At 41.7% G+C, this 20868-nt stretch overlaps 1 protein-coding gene across 1 annotated transcript in view; it reads left to right on the top strand.

Annotated features, from left to right (window-relative positions):
* The window catches only part of MROH2B (maestro heat-like repeat family member 2B), a 76707-nt gene extending 67023 nt beyond the window's left edge, over positions 1 to 9684 (top strand). The window contains exons 35-42 of the mRNA XM_011944417.1: positions 1670 to 1784; positions 2392 to 2538; positions 2784 to 2966; positions 6913 to 7068; positions 7391 to 7522; positions 7931 to 8033; positions 9031 to 9096; positions 9549 to 9684. Coding sequence (XP_011799807.1) covers positions 1670 to 1784; positions 2392 to 2538; positions 2784 to 2966; positions 6913 to 7068; positions 7391 to 7522; positions 7931 to 8033; positions 9031 to 9096; positions 9549 to 9655 — 1009 coding nt within the window. The 3' untranslated portion in view covers positions 9656 to 9684. The remainder of the gene's footprint in view (positions 1 to 1669; positions 1785 to 2391; positions 2539 to 2783; positions 2967 to 6912; positions 7069 to 7390; positions 7523 to 7930; positions 8034 to 9030; positions 9097 to 9548) is intronic.
* The last annotated feature ends 11184 nt before the right edge of the window (positions 9685 to 20868 follow it).

The raw sequence follows: 20868 nt of genomic DNA, 5'->3' as shown, positions 1-20868 counted from the left end.
ACTTTCTAGAACCAGATACAAAGAAGAAAATAAAACAAAAACAAACAAACAAAAAAAAAAACAGAAAAAAAAAAACGTGCAATACAGGCACCTTCACTGAGCATAATGATTCACTTAGGACTAATAGTCGAAGGAGGACAAACAGGGAAGAAGGAAAAGGGAGTGGGAAGAGATGGTAAGATCAGCCCCATGCACACCACTCACCTCAAGAAACATGATTCAGGTGAACATCTTTAGACAAACTATACTTATTTTTTGAAAGAAATATTTAATATTCACATACCTAGAAGTCTGTTGAACATTTTTTTAATCAGCTTTTCAAAAACTTTTTTTATTTTTTTATTTCAGTAGGTTTTTGGGGAACAGGTCATGTTTGATTACAGGTCATGTTCTTTAGTGATGATTTCTGAGATTTTGGTGCATCCATCACCTGAGGAGTGAACACTGTACCCAGTGTGTAGTCTTTTATCCCTCACTCCACTCCTGCTCCTTCCCCCAAACCCCCAAAGTCCAATGTATCATTCTTATGTCTTTGCATCGTAATAGCTTAGCTCCCACATATGAGACAGAACATACAATGTTTGCTTTTCCATTTCTGAGTTACTTCACATAGAATAATAGTCTCCAGTTCCATCTGGGTTGCTGTGATTGCCATTATTTCACTCCTTTTTATGGCTGAGTAGTATTCCATAGTATATATATATATATATATACACCCCATTTTCTTTATCCACTCGTTGATTAATGGGCATTTGGACTGGTTTTATATTTTTGCAATTGCAAATTGTGCTGCTGTAAACATGCATGTGCAAGTATCTTTTTTGTATAATGACTTCTTTTCCTCTGGGTAGATATACCTAGTAGTGGGATTGCTAGATCAACCGGTAGATCTACTTTTACTTCTTTAAGAAGCTCCACTGTTCCATGGTGGTTGTACTAGTTTGCATTCCCACCAACAGTGAAAAAGTGTTCTCTTTTCATGGCATCCATGCCAACATCTTTTTTTTAATATTTTTTTATTACGGCCATTCTTACAGGAGTGAGGTGGTATTGCATTGTGGTTTTGATTTGCATTTCCCTGATCATTAGTGATGTTAAGCATTTTTCCATATGTTTGTTGGCCATTTGTATATCTTCTTTTGAGAATTATCTATTCATGTCCTTAGCCTGCTTTTTTATGGGATTTCAAACTACTTTTAAATTGGACAGTTGGATAGGTCATTTTAAAATTTAAGCCCTGGTGGGCTTTCATCAAGTGTCTTTTTTTTTTTTTTTTTTTTTTGAGACAAGAGTCTTACTCTTCGCCCAGGCTGGAGTGTGCAGTGGGGCAATCTCGGCTGACTGCAACCTCTGCCTCCTGGGTTCAAACAATTCTCCTGCCTCAGCCTCCTGAGTAGCTGGGACTACAGGTGCACACCACCATGTCTGGCTAATTTTTTGTATTTTAGTAGAGATGGGGTTTCACCATGTTGCCCAGGCTGGTCTCGAACTTCTGAGCTCAGGCAATCCACCTGCCTCAGCCTCCCAAAGTGCTAGGATTACAGACATGAGCTACCACCCCCAGACAAGCATTCCTTTTTAGACAAATTACTTGCCTGATGAACAAATAGACTAAGATTTCCTCCATTGTTTAGAAAAATAAACCTCTGCTAAAACGTGCATTTTCTAGGAGCATGGCAGTGTGGCAACACGGAGTCATACTGGACATCATGGAACAGCTGCTGTCATCTCTCACCTCCTCCTCGGAGAACTACCGGATAACCGGCACCGCTTTCTTCTCTGAGGCAAGGGAGAGCAGCCCTCAGAGCACACTCACTGGGTCTCCTTGGGGTATTTCTCTTAGGGTCTGGAGCCCAATGTGCACTGGAACCAGGGAAGAGAGACTTCAAAGTGGGGGGCTTTAATAGAGGAGAGACCAGCTACTGCCAGAGATATGGTACCTAAGCAGGAGGTGAAAGAGGAAAAATAAACCACTTCACCCACCTCCTGCCCTCTAGTTTGCACAAGACAGAGAAAAGGGGACAATAAATCTGTGAGGGATGAAACAAAGCATTGTAGCACTGATGCTTCAAATTCCGGCCTAAAGACTATTCCAGCCAATCCAGAGAAGGAAAACTATCAGTCATTCCTGTTTTCCCTGCCCCATTTTCCATTGAGACTAGACATCTCTTATGCAGGTAACCGGGTTCACAGCACCATGTAAGCCTGACCTGTGCGCTGCTCACATCTAGAGCTCAGCTTCAGCAAGGCTTGCTGGTTCCCCAGAGGGCTTCCTCCTCTGCTCCACAAGCAGTGGGGTCCTCTCTTTAATTGTACTTATGACATCTTTGGCACTCTCCTGAAGTGGGGGACCACACCCTTAACTAAAGGGGAGGAGTGTGTTGGTTTCAGCTCATGAAGGAGCCAATCCTTTGGAAGCATGGGAATCTGCGAGATGTGCTGATCTTGATGGATCAAAGTGCCTGGGACTCCAACGCCACTCTGAGGCAGATGGCCATCCGAGGGCTCGGCAACACAGCATCTGGGGCTCCTCACAAGGTAAAAGGCATTCTAAGGGGAAATGGTTCACTTAAGTAGAGTTTTGAAATAATTACTTCCTAACCCACACCTAGTAGTTGCATAAAAATTAATTGGAAATCCAGATACATTGCTGTAGTAGTAGTTCTTGGGTTGAAGTACGTGTGACCCTGACAAAATTTCAGTCCTCTTGTCTGAGGACTCCTTCCCTATTCCAGATATGCATAGAACAATTTTGAAGATTAAGAGGTCTTATTTCAAAATAGGTGAAGAAACATAAGCAGTTAATGTTAGAATCTATCATCAGAGGCCTGTATCACCTGGCTCGCACCGAAGTCGTCTGTGAAAGCTTGAAGGCTCTAAAAAAAATCCTGAATCTGCTCACAGACCGAGACGTGAGCTTCTACTTCAAGGAAATAGTGCTGCAAACAAGGACCTTCTTTGAAGATGTAAGTGAGCCTGTTGAGGAATCTTCCCTCTCCAGAAGTTAAGGAACAGAAAAAGGTTTAGGTAGTGTTCACAAAAGACATTGTCAGTGTCCCACCCATATTCCTTGACCTGACCCAGACAAGTCACCTGCAGACAATCTCCATACAAGCTGATGGCTTTCTGTGTGTCTCTGCCTGAGGGTGCTCTGTGGCTTGGCAGTCATGATTGGTCTAAGCTGGGTGAGCCAGAATTGTTGGGGGAAGAAATGCCCTGGGAAGGACCCTCAAACAATAAGAAACAAGAGTTTGTAGATAAATTTCCCAGCTTCCTCACCCCTTAGAAAGATTGAGCTCCACTTGTTCATAACAGTAACACACTCATTAATACTTCCTTTCTTGGCTTTCCTCCCTTCCCTATCTCATTCTCACTCCCTGACATGCTTCCTGGGCTCACCTCCCAATAAATTACCTGCACCTAAGTCCTCGTCTCAAGGTTGCTTTAGAGGGAAGCATAAATTATGACAGTGCTCAAAGACGAACTAGGACCTGAATAAAGACAATGTTGCTTCTAACACTTATCTTTCCACTTCCAACATTCAGAGACTCATTTTATCTAGGCGTCAGTAAGCTGCAGTCCATGGACCAAATCCCACCCACAGCCTGTTCTTGTAAATAAAATTTTATTGGAACACAGCCATACTCATTGATTACTTATTGTCTATTGCTGCCTTTACACTCCACCAACAGGGTTGATTGGCTGTTACAGAGACCTTAGGACCTACGGAGTTTAAACTATTTACTCTCTGGCCTTTTAGAGAAAAAGTTTGCCTGCTCCATAATCCCAATTTCAAAAAAAGATCAGTGAGCAGTCCTAGGCAGAGGGTAATTTTCCCTTATGCTTTCCAGGAAGCACATTTTAGTATTTATTTTTGGTTATTCATTGCCATCGATGTAAAAATATTTTTAACCCAAACCTATTATTTTGTAATCTAAACCTGCTTCCTCATGTGCTATTGTCAGAGGAAATGGAAAACTGCTAGTTGCCTTCTCTAGTGCATTCTTCATAAACATTAAGGCTTTATTCGATTACCTGTTTACCTTACTTGAGCAGTCTTCATTTCCCTCATTATTCATCATAAACCTAATTTTTCTGCTCATTAAATATTTTGCAAGCCTGTGACTGAGTTGGACCTCTAAATGAGGCTCAAGAAGTATTGAATAGAATCTAAGGAAATATTACCTCTCAAATCCAACCTTTTCCTATTGTTTTGCTCCATTTTTGTAAAATGTTGCCCTTTCTTCTTGATCCTGGCATGCTAACTATATGAACCTCTAGATTTTAGTCTGTGATATATGCCCACAGTATTCTTCAGTTTTGTATTTTTGCATTTTTTCTTGTGTATGTGCTAGCCTAAACCTGGCCTTTGAAAATATCTTTCTGCTTGTTTCCAACTATTTCCTCCAATTAACCAATATCACTTTTAGGCTAGGCATGGTGGCTCATGCCTGTAATCCCAGCACTTTGGGAGGCTGAGGCTGATGGATCACTTGAGGTCAGGAGTTTGAGACCAGCCTGGCCAACATGGTAAAACCCTACCTCTAGTAAAACTACAAAAATTAACCAGGTGTGCTGGTGCATGCCTGTAATCCCAGCTACTCGGGAGACTGAGACAGGAGAATCGCTTGAATACAGGAGGCTGATGCTGCAGTGAGCCAAGATCATGCCACTGCACTCCAGCCTGGGCAAAAGAGTGAAACTCTGTCTGCAAAAAAAAAAAAACAAAAAACAAAACAAAAAAAACCCCAGCAACTTTTAATTATCTTGTCCTCAAAAATGCTTACTGGGGTAAAAATAACAACGATATTCTTTTTTTTCATTGCACAGGGCTCCAAGTCACTCCTTCAGAACCCCAGCTGTTAAGTTTCCTGGATTGTTGTTGATCTGATAATCATTCTTTTAGATCTGAGCCTCCAGTAAATCATAAGTCCACTTAACAATTTCGTGGTCAAGATAATGTTTCTCAGTGTCATCAGAGAAGGATAAAATGTGCTAAAGTCTTGCTGGTTGTTAGCTCAGACCTTGCTCATGTCTAATAGGTGTCAACTCCATCATGTGTGCATAAAAGTAAAGTTGGACAAAACTTTAGCTCTTATCTGTTCTCCAGTAATGCCATCTTTACATAAGTATATTTAACTCTATGATCTATTGCCCCGATATTTTTCTGTAGATTAAGCATAGCTCTCTATAATCTCCAAGTTTCCTTTCTTTAGTTCTTTCAATATTTAAATACTTTATTAGACTTTTCAAAACATGGTGACACTTGAATGAAATGATAGAACAGGAAATGTGGCTGCTGCCACATGCTCCATTCCCTTCTTGCTACTATTCCCCACCCTGTCACCCTGAGCAATCGCTTTACCCTCTGTGACTCAGTGTTCTCAAGCAAACATGAGGACATTGGACTAGACGTTCTCTAATATTTCTCCCAGCACCCAAAACACTTTTGCCACTTTTTCTTTCAGATTTTTCATCATCCCGATGGGTTGATTGCTCCTGGACCTATCATTAGCTCATTGATTTTGCAAAATTCAAACTTTTTTAACCAGATGCTTCTCTACTTTTCTGGTACCTTGTTTTTGGTTAGCTTTCTCTTTCTAAAGAGATATCTTTTAAAAATATATCCTGACCTTATTCCTCATAAATCTAAAGAATGTGTTTCCACTTTCATTTTCATTATACAAAGTCACATCTCAGCTTTTCCGGCCTTTTCCCAACAAACCATCATTTTTTTAGAAGATCTATATTAACTTTATTGTTTATCTAAATAATATTCTGCTATTCAGGACTGCTTTTTCTTTAATCCCTCTTTGTTCATATGGGTATTTTAAACTGGTTTTCTAGGCCTAAAAATAAAAAAACTTCCATGAAATTCATCTCACTTCATTTCTTCCCTGTCGGAACTCTGAAACATAACTCTAACGAGATAGCAGGAGGCCATCTTCCTCCACCACCTTTCTCTTGTTTTCTTTTTTCTTTTTTTTTTTTTTTTTTTTTTTTTTTTTTTTTTTCTTTTTTTTTTTTTGGACACAGAGTCCCACTCATTCACCACTGGAATTCAGTGGCACGATCTTGACTCACTACAGCCTCCTTCTCTCAGATTAAAGCAATTCTTGTGCCTCAGCCTACCAAGTAGCTGTGACTACAGGCACACACCACCAGGACTGGCTAATTTATATATTTTTAGTAGAGACAGAGTTTCACCATTTTGGCCAGGCTGGTCTCAAACTCCTGACCTCAAGTGATCCACCCGCATCAGCCTCCCAAAGTGCTGGGATTACAGGCATGAGCCACCGCACCTGGCCTCTCTTGGTTTCCTAAAATCATTGCTTGCCATCCTGGACAAAAAAAACAAGAAAGTTCCATAACTTCACATACTCAAGAGTAGAGCTAAGCACTTCTGTGTTTAACCTCTCTAAGAACCAAGGCCCAAATTCCCAAACTGCCTGTAATCCCTTTAGAAAATATTTGGTGTCATGGAGAACAGTACTAGGCCTTGGACAATTAAGATTAGAGACCCCATAATTCTAAGCTAGTAATGCAACCAAACTAAGTAAAATACACAACTAGCAGAAGCCCTCCCTGGCTTTCTCTATGAGTACCCCTGTGTATCATTCCTGTGGTCATGGGCACACTTCCCCACTGGCTACTCAAAGACAGAAATCAACTCTCTGGCATCACATAAACCCCAGACCCAGGGTTTTTTTAAACTCATGTAGTGTGGAGAGAAAGCTTCAGGGAAAGAAAGCGAGTTCTTGGAACATTTAGAGGCTGTGACTATGATGGACCAGTGCCGGGGTTCCAGCCTTCTTTTGCTGAAGTGGGAAGGGTGGGATTAGAGCTGAGAGTGTGCTGGCAGGGAATGGCATCTGAGAGGATACTCACCACGACATGCATTCATCACCACAGGAGCAGGATGATGTGAGATTGACTGCCATCTTCTTATTTGAGGACCTGGCATCCCTAACAGGAAGAAGGTGGAAGATTTTTTTTGCTGAAGAAATAAAAAAGAGCCTGATCTCATTCCTTCTGCATCTTTGGGATCCCAACCCCAAGATTGGAGTTGTAAGTGCTCTCCACAGATACCTGCACCTCCTGCTCTCCCCATGACTGAGAAGCACCAATAAGCCTGATCTAAAGTGCCAGATCTAAAGTCACCCCTTAGAACTGAATCTGAAAACCTCTTCTCCAATTCTAGGTTCTTCTTGCCATCTCTTCCCGAGTTTACTCCTCCATCCTTGAAACTGGGAAGGTGCCAGCAATGACTATAAAGCCATTCACACCACTGATTTTTACTGCTTCTTTCCCAGTACTGTTCAGCACTTTTTCCCTTCTGGAAGGAGATCCTAATGTTCTGGACTGTGATGCAGAAAACTCTGTTTTCCAGGCTTGCCGTGATGTCTTGATGGTCTGCATTCCCTTTTTGGGCCTCCAGGAACTCTACGGGGTATTAGACCATCTTCTTGATCAGGATCTACCAAGGGTCAGGGATTTCTATAGGCAATTCTGTGTGAAACTGGTGAGTGTCCAATAGATGCCGCCTCCAAAAAAGGCAGGACAAGGGTCTAGACAAATCCCAGAAGGGCAAACAATGTAGCAAGGAATCTCTGGCCAGAGCCAGAACTGCCTTGGAAGGATGGCAATGATCCTTGGTATCCTGCCACAGGACCCGCCATTCCCAAGTCCTGACTGGGATATATTCTCCTCGGTTCCTAAAATTCATATCAGTTGATTAATCCCTTAAACTCTGATGCCTTCCTGATTAAATGTAGATCAAAATACGCATAAGACAATTTTTAGTCAATTAATTTATGGCTATATGAGTGCTCACTGGCCTTTACAGATCCATTCTGAGGACCTATAGGATGCCGAATGTCACAAAGGTTCACTTTCCAGTTGCCCTCTTTGTAATTCACATCTCTTCTAGGCCAAGAAAAACCAGGAAATTCTGTGGATCCTCCACACACACTCTTTCACCTTCTTCACTAGCAGCTGGGAGGTGATCAGGAGTGCAGCTGTCAAACTCACAGGTGAGTACACATTCCCATTTCCTACCCAGATATGTCTGCTCTTTCCATCTAGTTTTGCTTTGACCAGAAGCTGTCCAGTATAAACACTAGTATGACCAATATAACTTTTTAAATTAAATCCCAGGAAGGGCTTTTATCTTACATCTTGTAACATCCTCCCTCAAAGAAACCTGCTTCCTTTTACAGTGAAAACTCATGACCTCTCTTGACTCTACACTAATTCTCCTCCCATCTGAGCCCTTCATGCTCCTTCTGGCTCCAAGTCCTTGCTCCTTCTTTTCCCCAAATCTTTGCTCCCAGCTGCTGCTCTTACATAAATATTTTTCTTCACCTCATCTCATAAGATAACCCACACTCAACATCCAAAGCTCAGTTCAAGCTGAGAGCTTTGGCAACATGACACAAGTGGGAAGTATGTTCATGTGGGGGCCAGCAACCGCTCGCTCTGCCATGGGATTCTGGAAATTGACTTAACTTTATGTTACCTCTCTGTCTGATGTATAAAATAAAACATAAGTAAATTTCTAAAGATCCTTGTATCATGAAATTCTAAGTCTTACTTTGAAGGCTGTTCCAACTAATTCAGCCCAGAGATTACAGACCCACTCCCTTCACCACCTTTAAGACCAAATGAAAAATATGAGGATTCCTTCTTGACTCATATATATGATCCCCCCAACTACATTATACATTTTTTGAAGACAGAGATCCTATCGTACACACATTTGAAATCCCAACAACAACTAGCCTCCTCAGAAGATCATTCTGTGAACTCTGCCAAATATTCTGGATAAGTGACTACTTGCAGACATGGCACTCTGGACCCAATAGAAGTCACCCTGATGTCATTTTAGGGGGTGCAAAGGAAGTCACATAGTTTGCTCATTCACCAGCCTACCATCTACCTTCTCACCAGGTGCAGAGTCTAACCTGATCTACTTTTCATGGCTTCTTCCTCTATAATGAAATCAGTAACATTGTCTCCTATTAACTTTAGATGCCATTATTCTCAATTTGACCAGCCAATATGTGGAGTTACTAGACAGAGAACAACTGATCACACGTGAGTACCAACCTAGCTTCTTCCCAGCATATTGTTACTCTCTTAGGAAAAGAGAAAATATTGCTACTCTAAGTTCCACGTGAGCCCAGAACTTGAAAATCTTAGCACCAATTATTGTATCTGATGCTCTCTAGATACTAGAATTTCTCCAGGGTATAAAGCAACCTCCAGCTCCAGCTCTTTGCAGGCATCAGAAACACCAATAGACTACAACTTTCCAATTGCCTAAACCTACTGATCACAAGGTCAGGGCTTCTCTTCCCTTATTTCAATGTTAAAAGCAGTTCTTGTACTTCCACATCCTACCTTTTAGGATAAAATGTGAGCATGAGGACCTGAGTCCCACTTGGGTCTGACCCTCAGTGCTAAAAATTTGGGCCTTGGCTTGGTTTGCCCTTCTTGCTAGGCTCTGACTCTCCTCATGTGCTTATTTGCTATTCTTGCCATTTCAGGGCTCCAAGCACTTCGTCGAGATCCATGTATTAGTGTCCAGAGAGCAGCTGAGGCTGCTTTGCAGACCCTCCTGAGAAGGTGTAAAGAGACAAGCATTCCTCTGTAAGCCATCAAGAAATAAACTGCTGGCTTTTCTTATATCTGACTCCTGTCTTCATCCTATTACCTCACAAACTTGCAGCATTTTGAGGAAAGAGATGCTGCCCTAGGATGGGGATATTGAAGTGGTGGTATACTTCTTCCTCTAAAGAATCTCCTTGGTGGCTTCCATTAGCAAAAAGCAAATCGCACAAGTTCACTTCAGGAATAACCTGTGATTTGGATAGTGACAGCCACATGGCTTTGCCTAATAGCCCTCTATCTTGAGAAAGTAAGTCCCAGCAGATATCAAAAAGTGGCAGAACTTGACCCACACAATTCTGCTGCCACTAAAAAGAGGTCCACTGTTGTTTTCCACATGTAGCCCTTTCCTCTCAGATCTTTGTCAGCTTTGAATTACTACCCACACTCCTCTTTTTAAAATCAGTCTTATGATAAACTTTAACCTACCTATTCTCTCCCAGGTTATAATTTATGTGTCAAGACTATGCCAGGAACTTTTCTACAAAAGACCCTGTCTGACATTCTATTAAATGTCATCATTTCCTTTCTACTTTTATCCCAGAGCAATAGTGCATATGAACACACACAAGCACGTGTATGTGTGTGTGCGTGAGTGCATTCATTTCTTCATAGTATCGAGATCATTATTATTTCTTGTTTTTCACAATGCATAAGTGAGAGGTCACATACATGAAATTATGTACTTAAAAAGAAGTTTCCTTTTTCTTTTGAGATGGAGTCTGGCTCTGTCACCCAGGCTTGAGTGCAGGGGTGCAATCTCGGCTCACTGCAAGCTCCGCCTCCTGGGTTCACGTTGTTCTCCTGCCTCAGCCTCCTGAGTAGCTGGGATTACAGGCACCCACCACCATGCCTAGCTAATTTTTGTATCTTTTAGTAAAGACAGAGTTTCACCATGTTGGTCAGGCTGGTCTTGAACTCCTGACCTCAGGTGATCCACCCACCTTGGCCTCCCAAAGTGCTGGGATTACAGGCATAAGTCACAGCCCCCAGCCCTAAAATGAAGTTTCTAACACAGATACTGGCACTCACTTAAAAGCACTATCATGATCATTTATTAGCACCATTGTTTTTTGTTTTGTTTTGTTTTGTTTTTTGCATTGGGGGGGGAGGGGGGAGGGATTGCATTGGGGAGTTATACCTGATATAAATGATGAATTGATGGGTGCTGACGAGTTGATGGGTGCAGCACACCAACATGGCACAAGTATACATATGTAACAAACCTGCACGTTATGCACATGTACCCTAGAACTTAAAGTATAATAAAAATAAAATAAAATAAAATAAAATAAAAATAGCACCATTGTTAATATATTACTTTAGAATGCCCCTGCAAATTTTTATTACTTATATTCTAATATCTTCATCTCCAAGCTCTTTGGGGAAACATCTTTGTTTATATAAAACCTAGGGAGCAATAGAATCTTTTGGGTAAGAGATTATGGACTAGGAGTTAATTTCTTTATTCAGTTAGCAAACATTTATTGAATGCATTTTATATATTTTATAAGGCATCGTTATAGCCACTGGAACCACAACAGGGAGGGAAAATAGAAAAATTTTGCCTTCATGGAGCTCGTATTCTATAAAATCTGTGTATAAATTCCAAGGAATTGAGCCAGCCTCCCAGATAGCCCCAGTGATTCCTGCTTTCTGGTATTCATGCCCCTAGGAAGTCCCCTCCTACAATGAATAAAACTGACCTGTGCAAGCAATGCAATATTTCAGTAATGATGGAATATGACTTCTAAGACAAGGTCGTAAGTGATAGTGCATTTTCTTGATTCATTCATGATGTGTTGTAAGGACACTCAAGCATCCCTGTGGAGAGGTCCACCTACCAAAAAAAACTCCTGCAAGCAGTGAGCACTGAGCTGCAAGGCATGTAAGTGAATCATCTCCAGAATGGACCCAAGAGCCTGTTAGTCTACAGATGATTGAAACCCCAGCTCACTCACACATTGATTGCAACCTAGGATTTTGAGATAAAATACACCTGCCCAGTTAAATTTGAATTTCAGATATATGTTGAATTTTTTTGGTAAAAATATAACCTAGTTATATATTACACTAAAACATTATTTCTTGTTTATCGTGAATTCAAATTTAGCTGAGCATCTTATATTTTTATTAGCAAAATCTAGCAATTCAAGCAAAATCTAATGAGAATCTTTAACCAGAATCATTAACCAAGCTATTCCCAAATTCCTGAACCATGAAACTGTGTGAAATAATAAAACTTTGGTGTTTTAAGCCACTAGGTTTTGAGTTAATTTGCTAGGCACCAGTAGGTAACTGTTACACAGAAAGTCCATGATCCCACCAAAGTTGTATAAGAATTTCTGCACAGAATTGCATAGGTGCATTTTCTGGGTAATGGCTTTCATTAACTTCTTAATGGAGTCAGAAGCTATTCCCAAGCACAATATATGTGAAACGGAGCAAAAAAAAAAAAAAAAAAAAAAAAAAGAAGGCAAAAGAGATGGGTTTAGTTGAAATCTCTTGGCAGATATTTTAATTCAGATGACCTTGCAAAATAGTGCTATCCAATATAACTTCTGCAATGATGGAAATCATTTTTTCTTTCTGTACTGACCAACATGGTAGTCACTAGCCATGTGTATCAACTGAGTATTTGAAATGTAGGCAGTTGAGGGATTCTGTTTTTAATTTTATTTAATTTTAATAATTTTATAATTTATCATTTTTTAAAATCAAACCTAATTAATTAATTTAATTAACAGAAATTTAAACAGTCATGTGTAGCTAGTAATTATGGTATTGCACAGGACAGTTTCAGAATGTAGGGCAAAAAGTATTAGTAGAATTTGGGTTGAGCCACCCCAGAACTACAGGACATCCTCGACAAGAGTGTAGATTCACTCACATAGGACTTTGTCGGGTATTGATATATCTCCACCACAGCCCCCATCCTGGCATGCAGCATAGGGCCTTTCTCATAGATTGATTGATAGAGATTAGGTAGAATGGCCACACATAGCACACATTGCCTCTGAAAACTTTAACTGTCTAAACCCTCATCTTAGACAGTTCTAAGACTTGTTTTAAGACTCTCTTTCTCACAAATCCTGGATCCACCACTTACTAGCCATTTGACTTTGAAAAATCCCTTAACCTCTCTGTACTTAAATTTCCACAACTGTAAAATCAGGATAATGATTTGATTATTATTATCTGACTAGATATGTTAGTCCATTCAGGATGCTAAGACAAAATATCTTAGTAATCTGCAAGCCACAAAATTTATGCTCACAGCTCTGGGACTGAGAAGTCCAAGATCAAGGTGCCAGTAGATATGGTATCTGGTGAGGACTCATTCTTCGTATGTTCCTTCTTGCTGTGTTCCTTCTTGCTGTGTCCTCATATGGTGGAAGAGGCAGACAAACTTCCTCAGACCTCTATTATAAGGGCACTAATCCCATTCATGGGGGTGGAACCTAATCAACTTCCAAAGGCTCCAGCTCTTAATACCATCACCTTGGGCATTAGGTTTCAACAAATGAATTAGAGGGAAACACAAACATTCATTCTATAGCACAAGTAAAGCATTTAGAAGCCCGCCACAGAATCATTGTTTAATTAATATTTGTATTGTTAACTATGCAATATAAATATTAATGATATTAGCAAATTTTTCATTATAATCACAAATATTCGCATAAACTTAATGGTTGGTATATAAACCCAGCTGATGATCTCAGCCCCATGTGGCCATATTCCTGACCCTGTGAATATTGCTGCCCTTCATAGGAGACTGAAGATGAGGTGGCCCCTCTAATTCAGGAGATCTCAGCTCAGCATCTGGTGGTCCTGCTCTGGCTTCTTCATAGTTGTTTCTCTTGCTAGACCCCATCAAAGTCTTCTAACTTGCTCTCATAACATATAGTACACCACAGTCAGGCTTTGTAACAGGAGACATATTTAGATCTCTTTTTCATCCTCAACAAATATTTCTACCATTTCCCCCTCAGAGAGTTGTCACTAGTCCTCCTCCTTGATACTTCTCTTCCTAGTCACTCCCCCAGGGCCCTCTGTGGTTCATTTCTATAGTTCAAACACAGGCAGGTTACTCAAGTGAGAGAGTCTCTGATATGATTTTACTGTGTCCTCACACAAATATCATCTTGAATTATAGTTCCTATAATCCCAATATGTCGTGGGAGGGACCCAGTGGAAAGTAACTGAATGATGGGATGGTTACCCTCATGCTGTTCTTGTGACAGTGAGTGAGTTCTCACAAGATCTGATGGTTTTATAAGCTTTTCTCCCTTTGATCAGCACTTCTCTCTCCTGCTGCCTTGTGAAGAGGGACATGTTTGCTTCCACTCCCATGACGATTGTAAGTTTCCTGAGGCCTTTTCAGCCATGCAGAACTGTGAGTCAATTAAACCTTTTTCCTTTATAAATTACCCAATCTTGGGTATTTCTTCACAGCAGCATGTGAAGGGACTAATACAGTAAATTGGTACTGCAGAGAATGGGTTGCTGTTGTAAAGATACTCAAAAATGGGGAAGCGACATTGGAACTGGGTAACAGGCAGAGGTTAGAAGAGTTTAGAGGGCTCAGAAGAAGACAGGAAAATGTGGAAAAGTTTGAAACTTCTAGAGACTTGTTGAATGGCTTTGACTAAAATGCTGACAAGTGATATAGGTAAAGAAGCCCAGGCTGAGGTGGTCTCAGATGGAGATGAGGAACTTGTTGGGAACTGGAGGAAAGGTGACTCTTGCTATGCAGATACTGGCAGCATTTTGCCCCAACCTAGAGATCTGTGAAACTTTGAACTTGAGAGAGATTATTTATGGTATCTGGAGGAAGAAATTTCCAGGTGGTGAAGCATTCAATAAAAAGCCGAACATAAAGTTTGGAAAATTTGTAGCCTGATGATGTGATAGAAAAGAAAACCCTATTTTCTGGGAAGAAATTCAAGCTGGGTGCAGAAATTTGCATAAGTAACAAGAAGCTGAAGTTTAATCACCAAGACAATGGGAAAATGTCTCCAGGGCATATCAGAGACCTTCATGGCAGCCCCTTCCATCACAAGCCTGGAGGCATAGGAGGGAAAAATGGTTTCTTGGACAGGGCCCAGGGTCTCCCTGCTCTATGCAGCCTCGAGATATGGTGCCCTGCATCCAGCTGCTTCAGCTCCAACCATGGCTAAAAGGGGCCAATGTAAAGCTCAGGCTGTTGCTTCAGAGGGTGCAAGCCCCAAGCCTTGGTGGCTTATATGTGGTGTTGGGCTTGCAGGTCTATAGATGTCAAGAATTAAGGTTTGGGAACCTATACCTAGATTTCAGAGGAGGTATGGAAATACCTGGATGTCCAGGCAGAAGTTTGCTGCAGGGACGAAACTCTCATAGAGAATCTCTGCTAGGGCAGTGCAGAAGAGAAATGTGAAGTTGGAGCCCCCATACAGAGTCCCCACTGGGGTACTGCCTAGCGGAGCTGTGAAAAGAGGGCCACTGTTCTCCAAACCCCAGAATGGTAGATCCACTAGCATCTTGCACCATGCACCTGGAAAAGCCACAGGCACTCAATGTCTGTCCATGAAAGCAGCCAGGAAGGGAGGCTGTATCCCACAAAGCCACAGGGGCAGAGTTGCCTAAGGCCATGGGAGCCCTCCTCTTGCATCAGCGTGCCCTGAATGTGAGACATGGAGTCAAAGAAGATCATTTTGAAACTTTAAGATTTAATGACTTCCCTATTGGATTTCAGATTTACATGAGGCCTGTAGCCCCTTTGTTTTGGCCAGTTTCTCTCATTTGGAATGGGTGTATTTACCCAATGCCTCTACCTCCATTGTATCTACAAAGTAACTAAATTGCTTTTGATTTTACAGGCTCATAGGCAGAAGGGACTTGCCTTGTCTCAGATGAGACTGTGGACTTGGACTTTTGAGCTAATGCTGGAATGAGTTAAGATTTGATAGGACTTTTGGAAGGGTATGATTGTGTTTTATGTGAGGACATGAGATTTGGGACAGGCTGGGGTAGAATAATATGGCTTGGCTGTGTCCTCAACCAAATCTCATCTTGAATTGTAGTTCCCATAATCCTCATGTCATGGGAGGGACCTGATGGGAGGTAAATGAATGATAGGGGCAATGATCCTCATGCTGTTCTCATGATAGCAAGTGAGTTCTCATGACAGCTGATGGTTTTATAAGGGGCTTTTCCCCCTTTTCTCAGCACTTCTTTTTCCTGCTGCCATGTGAAGAAGGATGTGTTTGCTTCCCTTTCCACCATGACTGTAAGTTTTCTGAATCCTTCCCATCCATGCAGAACTGTGAGCCAATCAAATCTCTTTCCTTTATAAATTGCCCAGTCTTGAGTATTTCTTCACAGTAGTGTGAGAAGGGGCTAATAGAGTCTCCTTTAGGGTCTCGGGGAAATAGAGTTGCAGAGGAAAAGCATGTTCAAGTATTCTTGGAGAAATTACAGATTTCTTTTAGTCTCACTCCTGTTGTTTTTCTCACTATTATTTGCACACATAATCATTTTTTAATTTATGTTTACTTTAGGATGGAGATTTTGTAATGTTCATGAACTGCCTAATGGCTGAGCACTGCTTTGAAGAACTCTGAATTATGTTATTTTGATACTCAGAACTCTGCCCTTTAACCCAACAGTGGAAGCCAATGTTCTGCTGGTAAATCAGGCCTGTTTAGTTTGGCTGACCCTGCCATGAAGGCAATTTTACCAGAAAAAAAGAAGAACAAAGATCACAGACAGGAAGAAACAAATAGGCTTCCAGTGAAAGAAGCCAGAGAAATTGCTCAACTGGAATTGCCGCAGTACTGCCACTGTTTCAAAGGATAAAGTACAGAAAGAGGCACTTCTGAAGCACTCACCAGGCTCTAAAATTAGAGCAAAGTTTTCTAATGGTGCTTTACTCTTACTTGAGCTAGTCTCCAACCCCACCATCATCCTTCAGAGTTCCTGAGTATAGAAGTAGAGAATGTATAGTCAATTAGAGGGGCTAGTAACCTGTGAGCTAATCAAGAGTCCTGGCAGAGAAAAACTTTCTGATAAACAATTTTATATAGCTGCAGCCTGGGAATTATCATTTCTTGGGATTTCTCTTTCTTATTCATTGCTGGTATCCCTTAAACCAGGGATCTTATTCATTGCTGGTATCCCTTAAACCAAGTAGAAAATGTGACAGAGTGGAGAGGAACCTGAGGGAGGGACAGTGGAATTCATTACAAAAATGTGTGTGTGTGTGTGTGTGTGTGTACATGTGTGTGTCTGTGTGTGTGTAAAATCACCAAGTCATGACCTGAAAAAAGGACATTTGCTTTCTACTTCTACTTTGTCAGACTTTCTTTATCCAACAAAAACATCCTTACTTATTTGTATTCCTTCTGGACAAACTGTCCTGGATTTGATTTATTGAGTTATGTGGTTATCCTAAAGGCAAGATAAATTTGGGGAATATAACTTTCCAAATATATGTGACTCATAGCTTCTTTTTCAGTTTGAGAGCCACTGAAAAGCACAAGATAAGAAATTGCTTCTCTTACATTACCTACCACTTCCTCCAAATACTCTGGGTCTGAGGATTAAAATAGTCAATACCCTAGCACTTTCTTAACTGCACCGTGGTCAAAAGAGGCTCTATCATGGAGATGGAGAGCCTGGGAAACTGCTTATTAGCCTGCAGTACAGGTTAACCAGGACTTTTTCAATTTTTCAAAGAGAATAGGGGGTGTTTGAATCTATCTTTACTCTGCTTCCAGTAGAATTGTAAGAAAACCATTCATTATCCAATCCTGAGAGGCTGTGCTCAGGGTTGAGACAGTGGGAATGTGCGTGCCCCGTGGATGGGGCAGATAGGCCTGTGGGCAGGGCTTGATGGTGGCAGTTTCCTGATCTGTTACATTCAACAGAGGACAAAGTGAAGCCCTTTTGACAATAGCAGAAAAGTTTTGTTAAGAGATAAAGATGACCAAACAGCAAAGGGACCAAACGTTGAATGACAAATTAAGTTAATCTTTATTCAGAAGACAGCGGGCAACCAAAAGGGGTTCTTGATCAAGATAGCAAAATGATAATATCAGCACTTTAGGACATGATTAACAGAATAGATAAACTGGTAAATCAGACACTATCTGAATGGTTTGAAGATTAAGGAAATATATAAATAAATGACAGAGGTGGCCAGGTGCAGTGACTCACGCCTGTAATCCTAGCACTTTGGGAGGCTGAGGTGGGCAGATCACCTGAGGTCAGGAGTTTGAGACCAGCCTGACCAACATGCAGAAAGCCCATGTCTACTAAAAACAAAATCTGCCAGGCATGGTGGCACATGCCTGTAATCCCAGCTACTCAGGAGGCTGAGGCAGGAGAATCACTTGAACCCAGGAGGCAGAGGTTGTGGTGAGCAGACATTGCACCATTGCACTCCAGCCTGGGCAACAAGAGTGAAATTCCATCTCAAAAAAAAAAAAAAGAAGAAACAAAAAAGAAAAGACGCAGAGGCGGTTCCAAGATGGCCAAATAGGAAAAGCTCCAGGCTACAGTACCCAGCATGAGCAACACAGAAGACGGGGCATTTCTGCATTTCCAACTAAGGTACCGGGTTCATCCCACTGGGGCGTGTCAGACAGTGGGTGCAGGACTGTGGGTGCAGCCCACGGAGTGAGAGCCGAAGTAGGGTGAGGCATAGCCTCACCCGGGAAGTGCAAGGGGTAAGAGAATTCCCTTTCCTAGCCAAGGGAAACTATGACACACAGCACCTGGAAAATCGGGTCACTCACACTATAGTATTGCGCTTTTCCAAGGGTCTTAGCAAAGGGCAACCAGGAGAATATATCCCGCGCCTCGCTCAGAGGGTCCCACGCCCATGGAGCCTCCGTCATTGCTAGCTCAGCAGTCTGAGATCTAACTGCAAGGCTGCAGCAAGGCTGGGGGAGGGGCTCCCACCAATGCTGAGGCTTGAGTAGGTAAACAGAGTGGCCAGGAAGCTCGAACTGGGTGGAGCTCACCACAGCTCAAGGAGGCCTGCCTGCCTCTGTAGACTCCACCTCTGGGGACAGGGCATAGCCAAACAAAAGGCAGAAGAAACCACTGCAGATTTAAATGTCCCTGTCTGACAGCTTTGAAGAGAGTGGTGGCTCTCCCAGCATGGAATTTGAGATCTGAGAACGGACAGACTGCCTCCTCAAGTGGGTCCCTGACCCTGAAGCAGCCTAAGTGGGAGGCATCCCCAGTAGGGGCAGACTGACACCTCACATGGCCGGGTACCCCTCTGAGACAAAGCTTCCAGAGGAACAATCAGGCAGGAACATTTGCTGTTCAGCAATATTTGCTGTTCTGCAGACTCCACTGCTGATACCCATGCAAACAGGGTCGGGAGTGGACATCCAGCAAACTCCAACAGATCTGCAGCTGAGGGTCCTACAGACTGTTAGAAGGAAAACTAACAAAGAGAAAGGACATCCACACCAAAACCCCATCTGTACATCACCATCATCAAAGACCTACAAAGTAGATAAAACCACAAAGATGGGGAAAAAACACAGCAGAAAAGCTGAAAATTCTAAAAATCAGAGCACCTCTCCCCCTCCAAAGGAATGCAGCTCCTTGCCAGCAATGGAACAAAGCTGGATGGAGAATGACTTTGACGAGGTGAAAGAAGAAGGCTTCAGATGATCAAACTTCTCCAAGCTAAAGGAGGAAGTTCGAACCCATGGCAAAGAAGCTAAAAACCTTGAAAAAAGATTAGACGAATGGCTAACTAGAATAACCAATGTAGAGAAGTCCTTAAATGATCTGACAGAGCTGAAAACCATGGCACGAGAACTACGTGACAAATACACAAGCTTCAGTAACTGATTCAATCAACTGGAAGAAAGGGTATCGGTGATTGAAGATTGAATTAATGAAGCGAAGCAAGAAGAGAAGTTTAGAGAAAAAAGAGTAAAAAGGAATGAACAAAGCCTCCAAGAAATAAGGGACTATGTGAAAAGACCAAATCTACGTCTGATTGGTATACCTGAAAGTGATGGGGAGAATGGAACCAAGCTGGAAAACACTCTGCTGGATATTATCCAGGAGAACTTCCCCCAACCTAGCAAGGCAGGCCAACATTCAAATTCAGGAAATACAGAAAACACCACAAAGATACTCCTGGAGAAGAGCAACTCCAAGACACATAATTGTCAGATTCACCAAAGTTGAAATAAAGGAAAAAACGCTAAGGGTAGACAGAGAGAAAGGTCAGGGTATCCACAAAGCGAAGCCTATCAGACTAACAGCGGATCTCTTGGCAGAAGCTCTACAAGCCAGAAGAGAGTAGGGGCCAATACTCAACATTCTTAAAGAAAAGGATTTTCAACCCAGAATTTCATATCCAGACAAACTAACTTTCATAAGCAAGGGAGAAATAAAATCCATTACAGACATGCAAATGCTGAGAGATTTTGTCACCACCAGGCCAGCCCTACAAGAGCTCCTGAAGGAAGCCCTAAACATGGAAAGGAACAACCAGTACCAGCCACTGCAAAAGCACGCCAAAATATAAAGACCATCGAAGCTAGGAAGAAACTGCATCAACTAATGGGCAAAATAACTGGCTAACATGATAATGACACGATCAAATTCAAACATAACAATATTAACCTTAAACATAAAAGAGCTAAATGCTCCAATTAAGAGACACAGACTGGCAAATTGGATACAGAGTCAAGACCCATCAGTGTGCTGTATTCAGGAGACCCACCTCAAATGCAGAGACACACACCAGCTCAAAATAAAAGGATGGAGGAAGATCTATCAAGCAAATGGAAACCAAAAAGAGGCAGGGGTTACAATCCTAGTCTCTGATACAACAGACTTTAAACAGAAAAAGAGGAAAAGAGACAGAGAAGGCCATTACATAATGGTAAAGGGATCAATTCAACATGAATAGCTTACTACCCAATACAGGAGCACCCAGATTCATAAAGCAAGTCCTTAGAGACTTACAAAGAGACTTAGACTCCCACGCAATCATAATGGGAGACTTTAATACCCCACTGTCAACATCAGACAGATCAACGAGACAGAAAGTTAACAAGGATACCCAGGAATTGAACTCAGCTCTACACCAAGCAGACCTAGTAGACATCTACAGAACTCTTCACCCCAAATCAACAGAATATACATTCTTCTCAGCACCACATCGCACTTATTCCA

Source organism: Colobus angolensis, unplaced genomic scaffold (assembly GCF_000951035.1).
Source record: "Colobus angolensis palliatus isolate OR3802 unplaced genomic scaffold, Cang.pa_1.0 Scaffold230, whole genome shotgun sequence".
NCBI classification, from domain to species: Eukaryota; Metazoa; Chordata; class Mammalia; order Primates; family Cercopithecidae; genus Colobus; species Colobus angolensis.
Note: the sequence above shows the minus strand (reverse complement) of the source record. Positions and strands in the feature narration are given on the sequence as shown.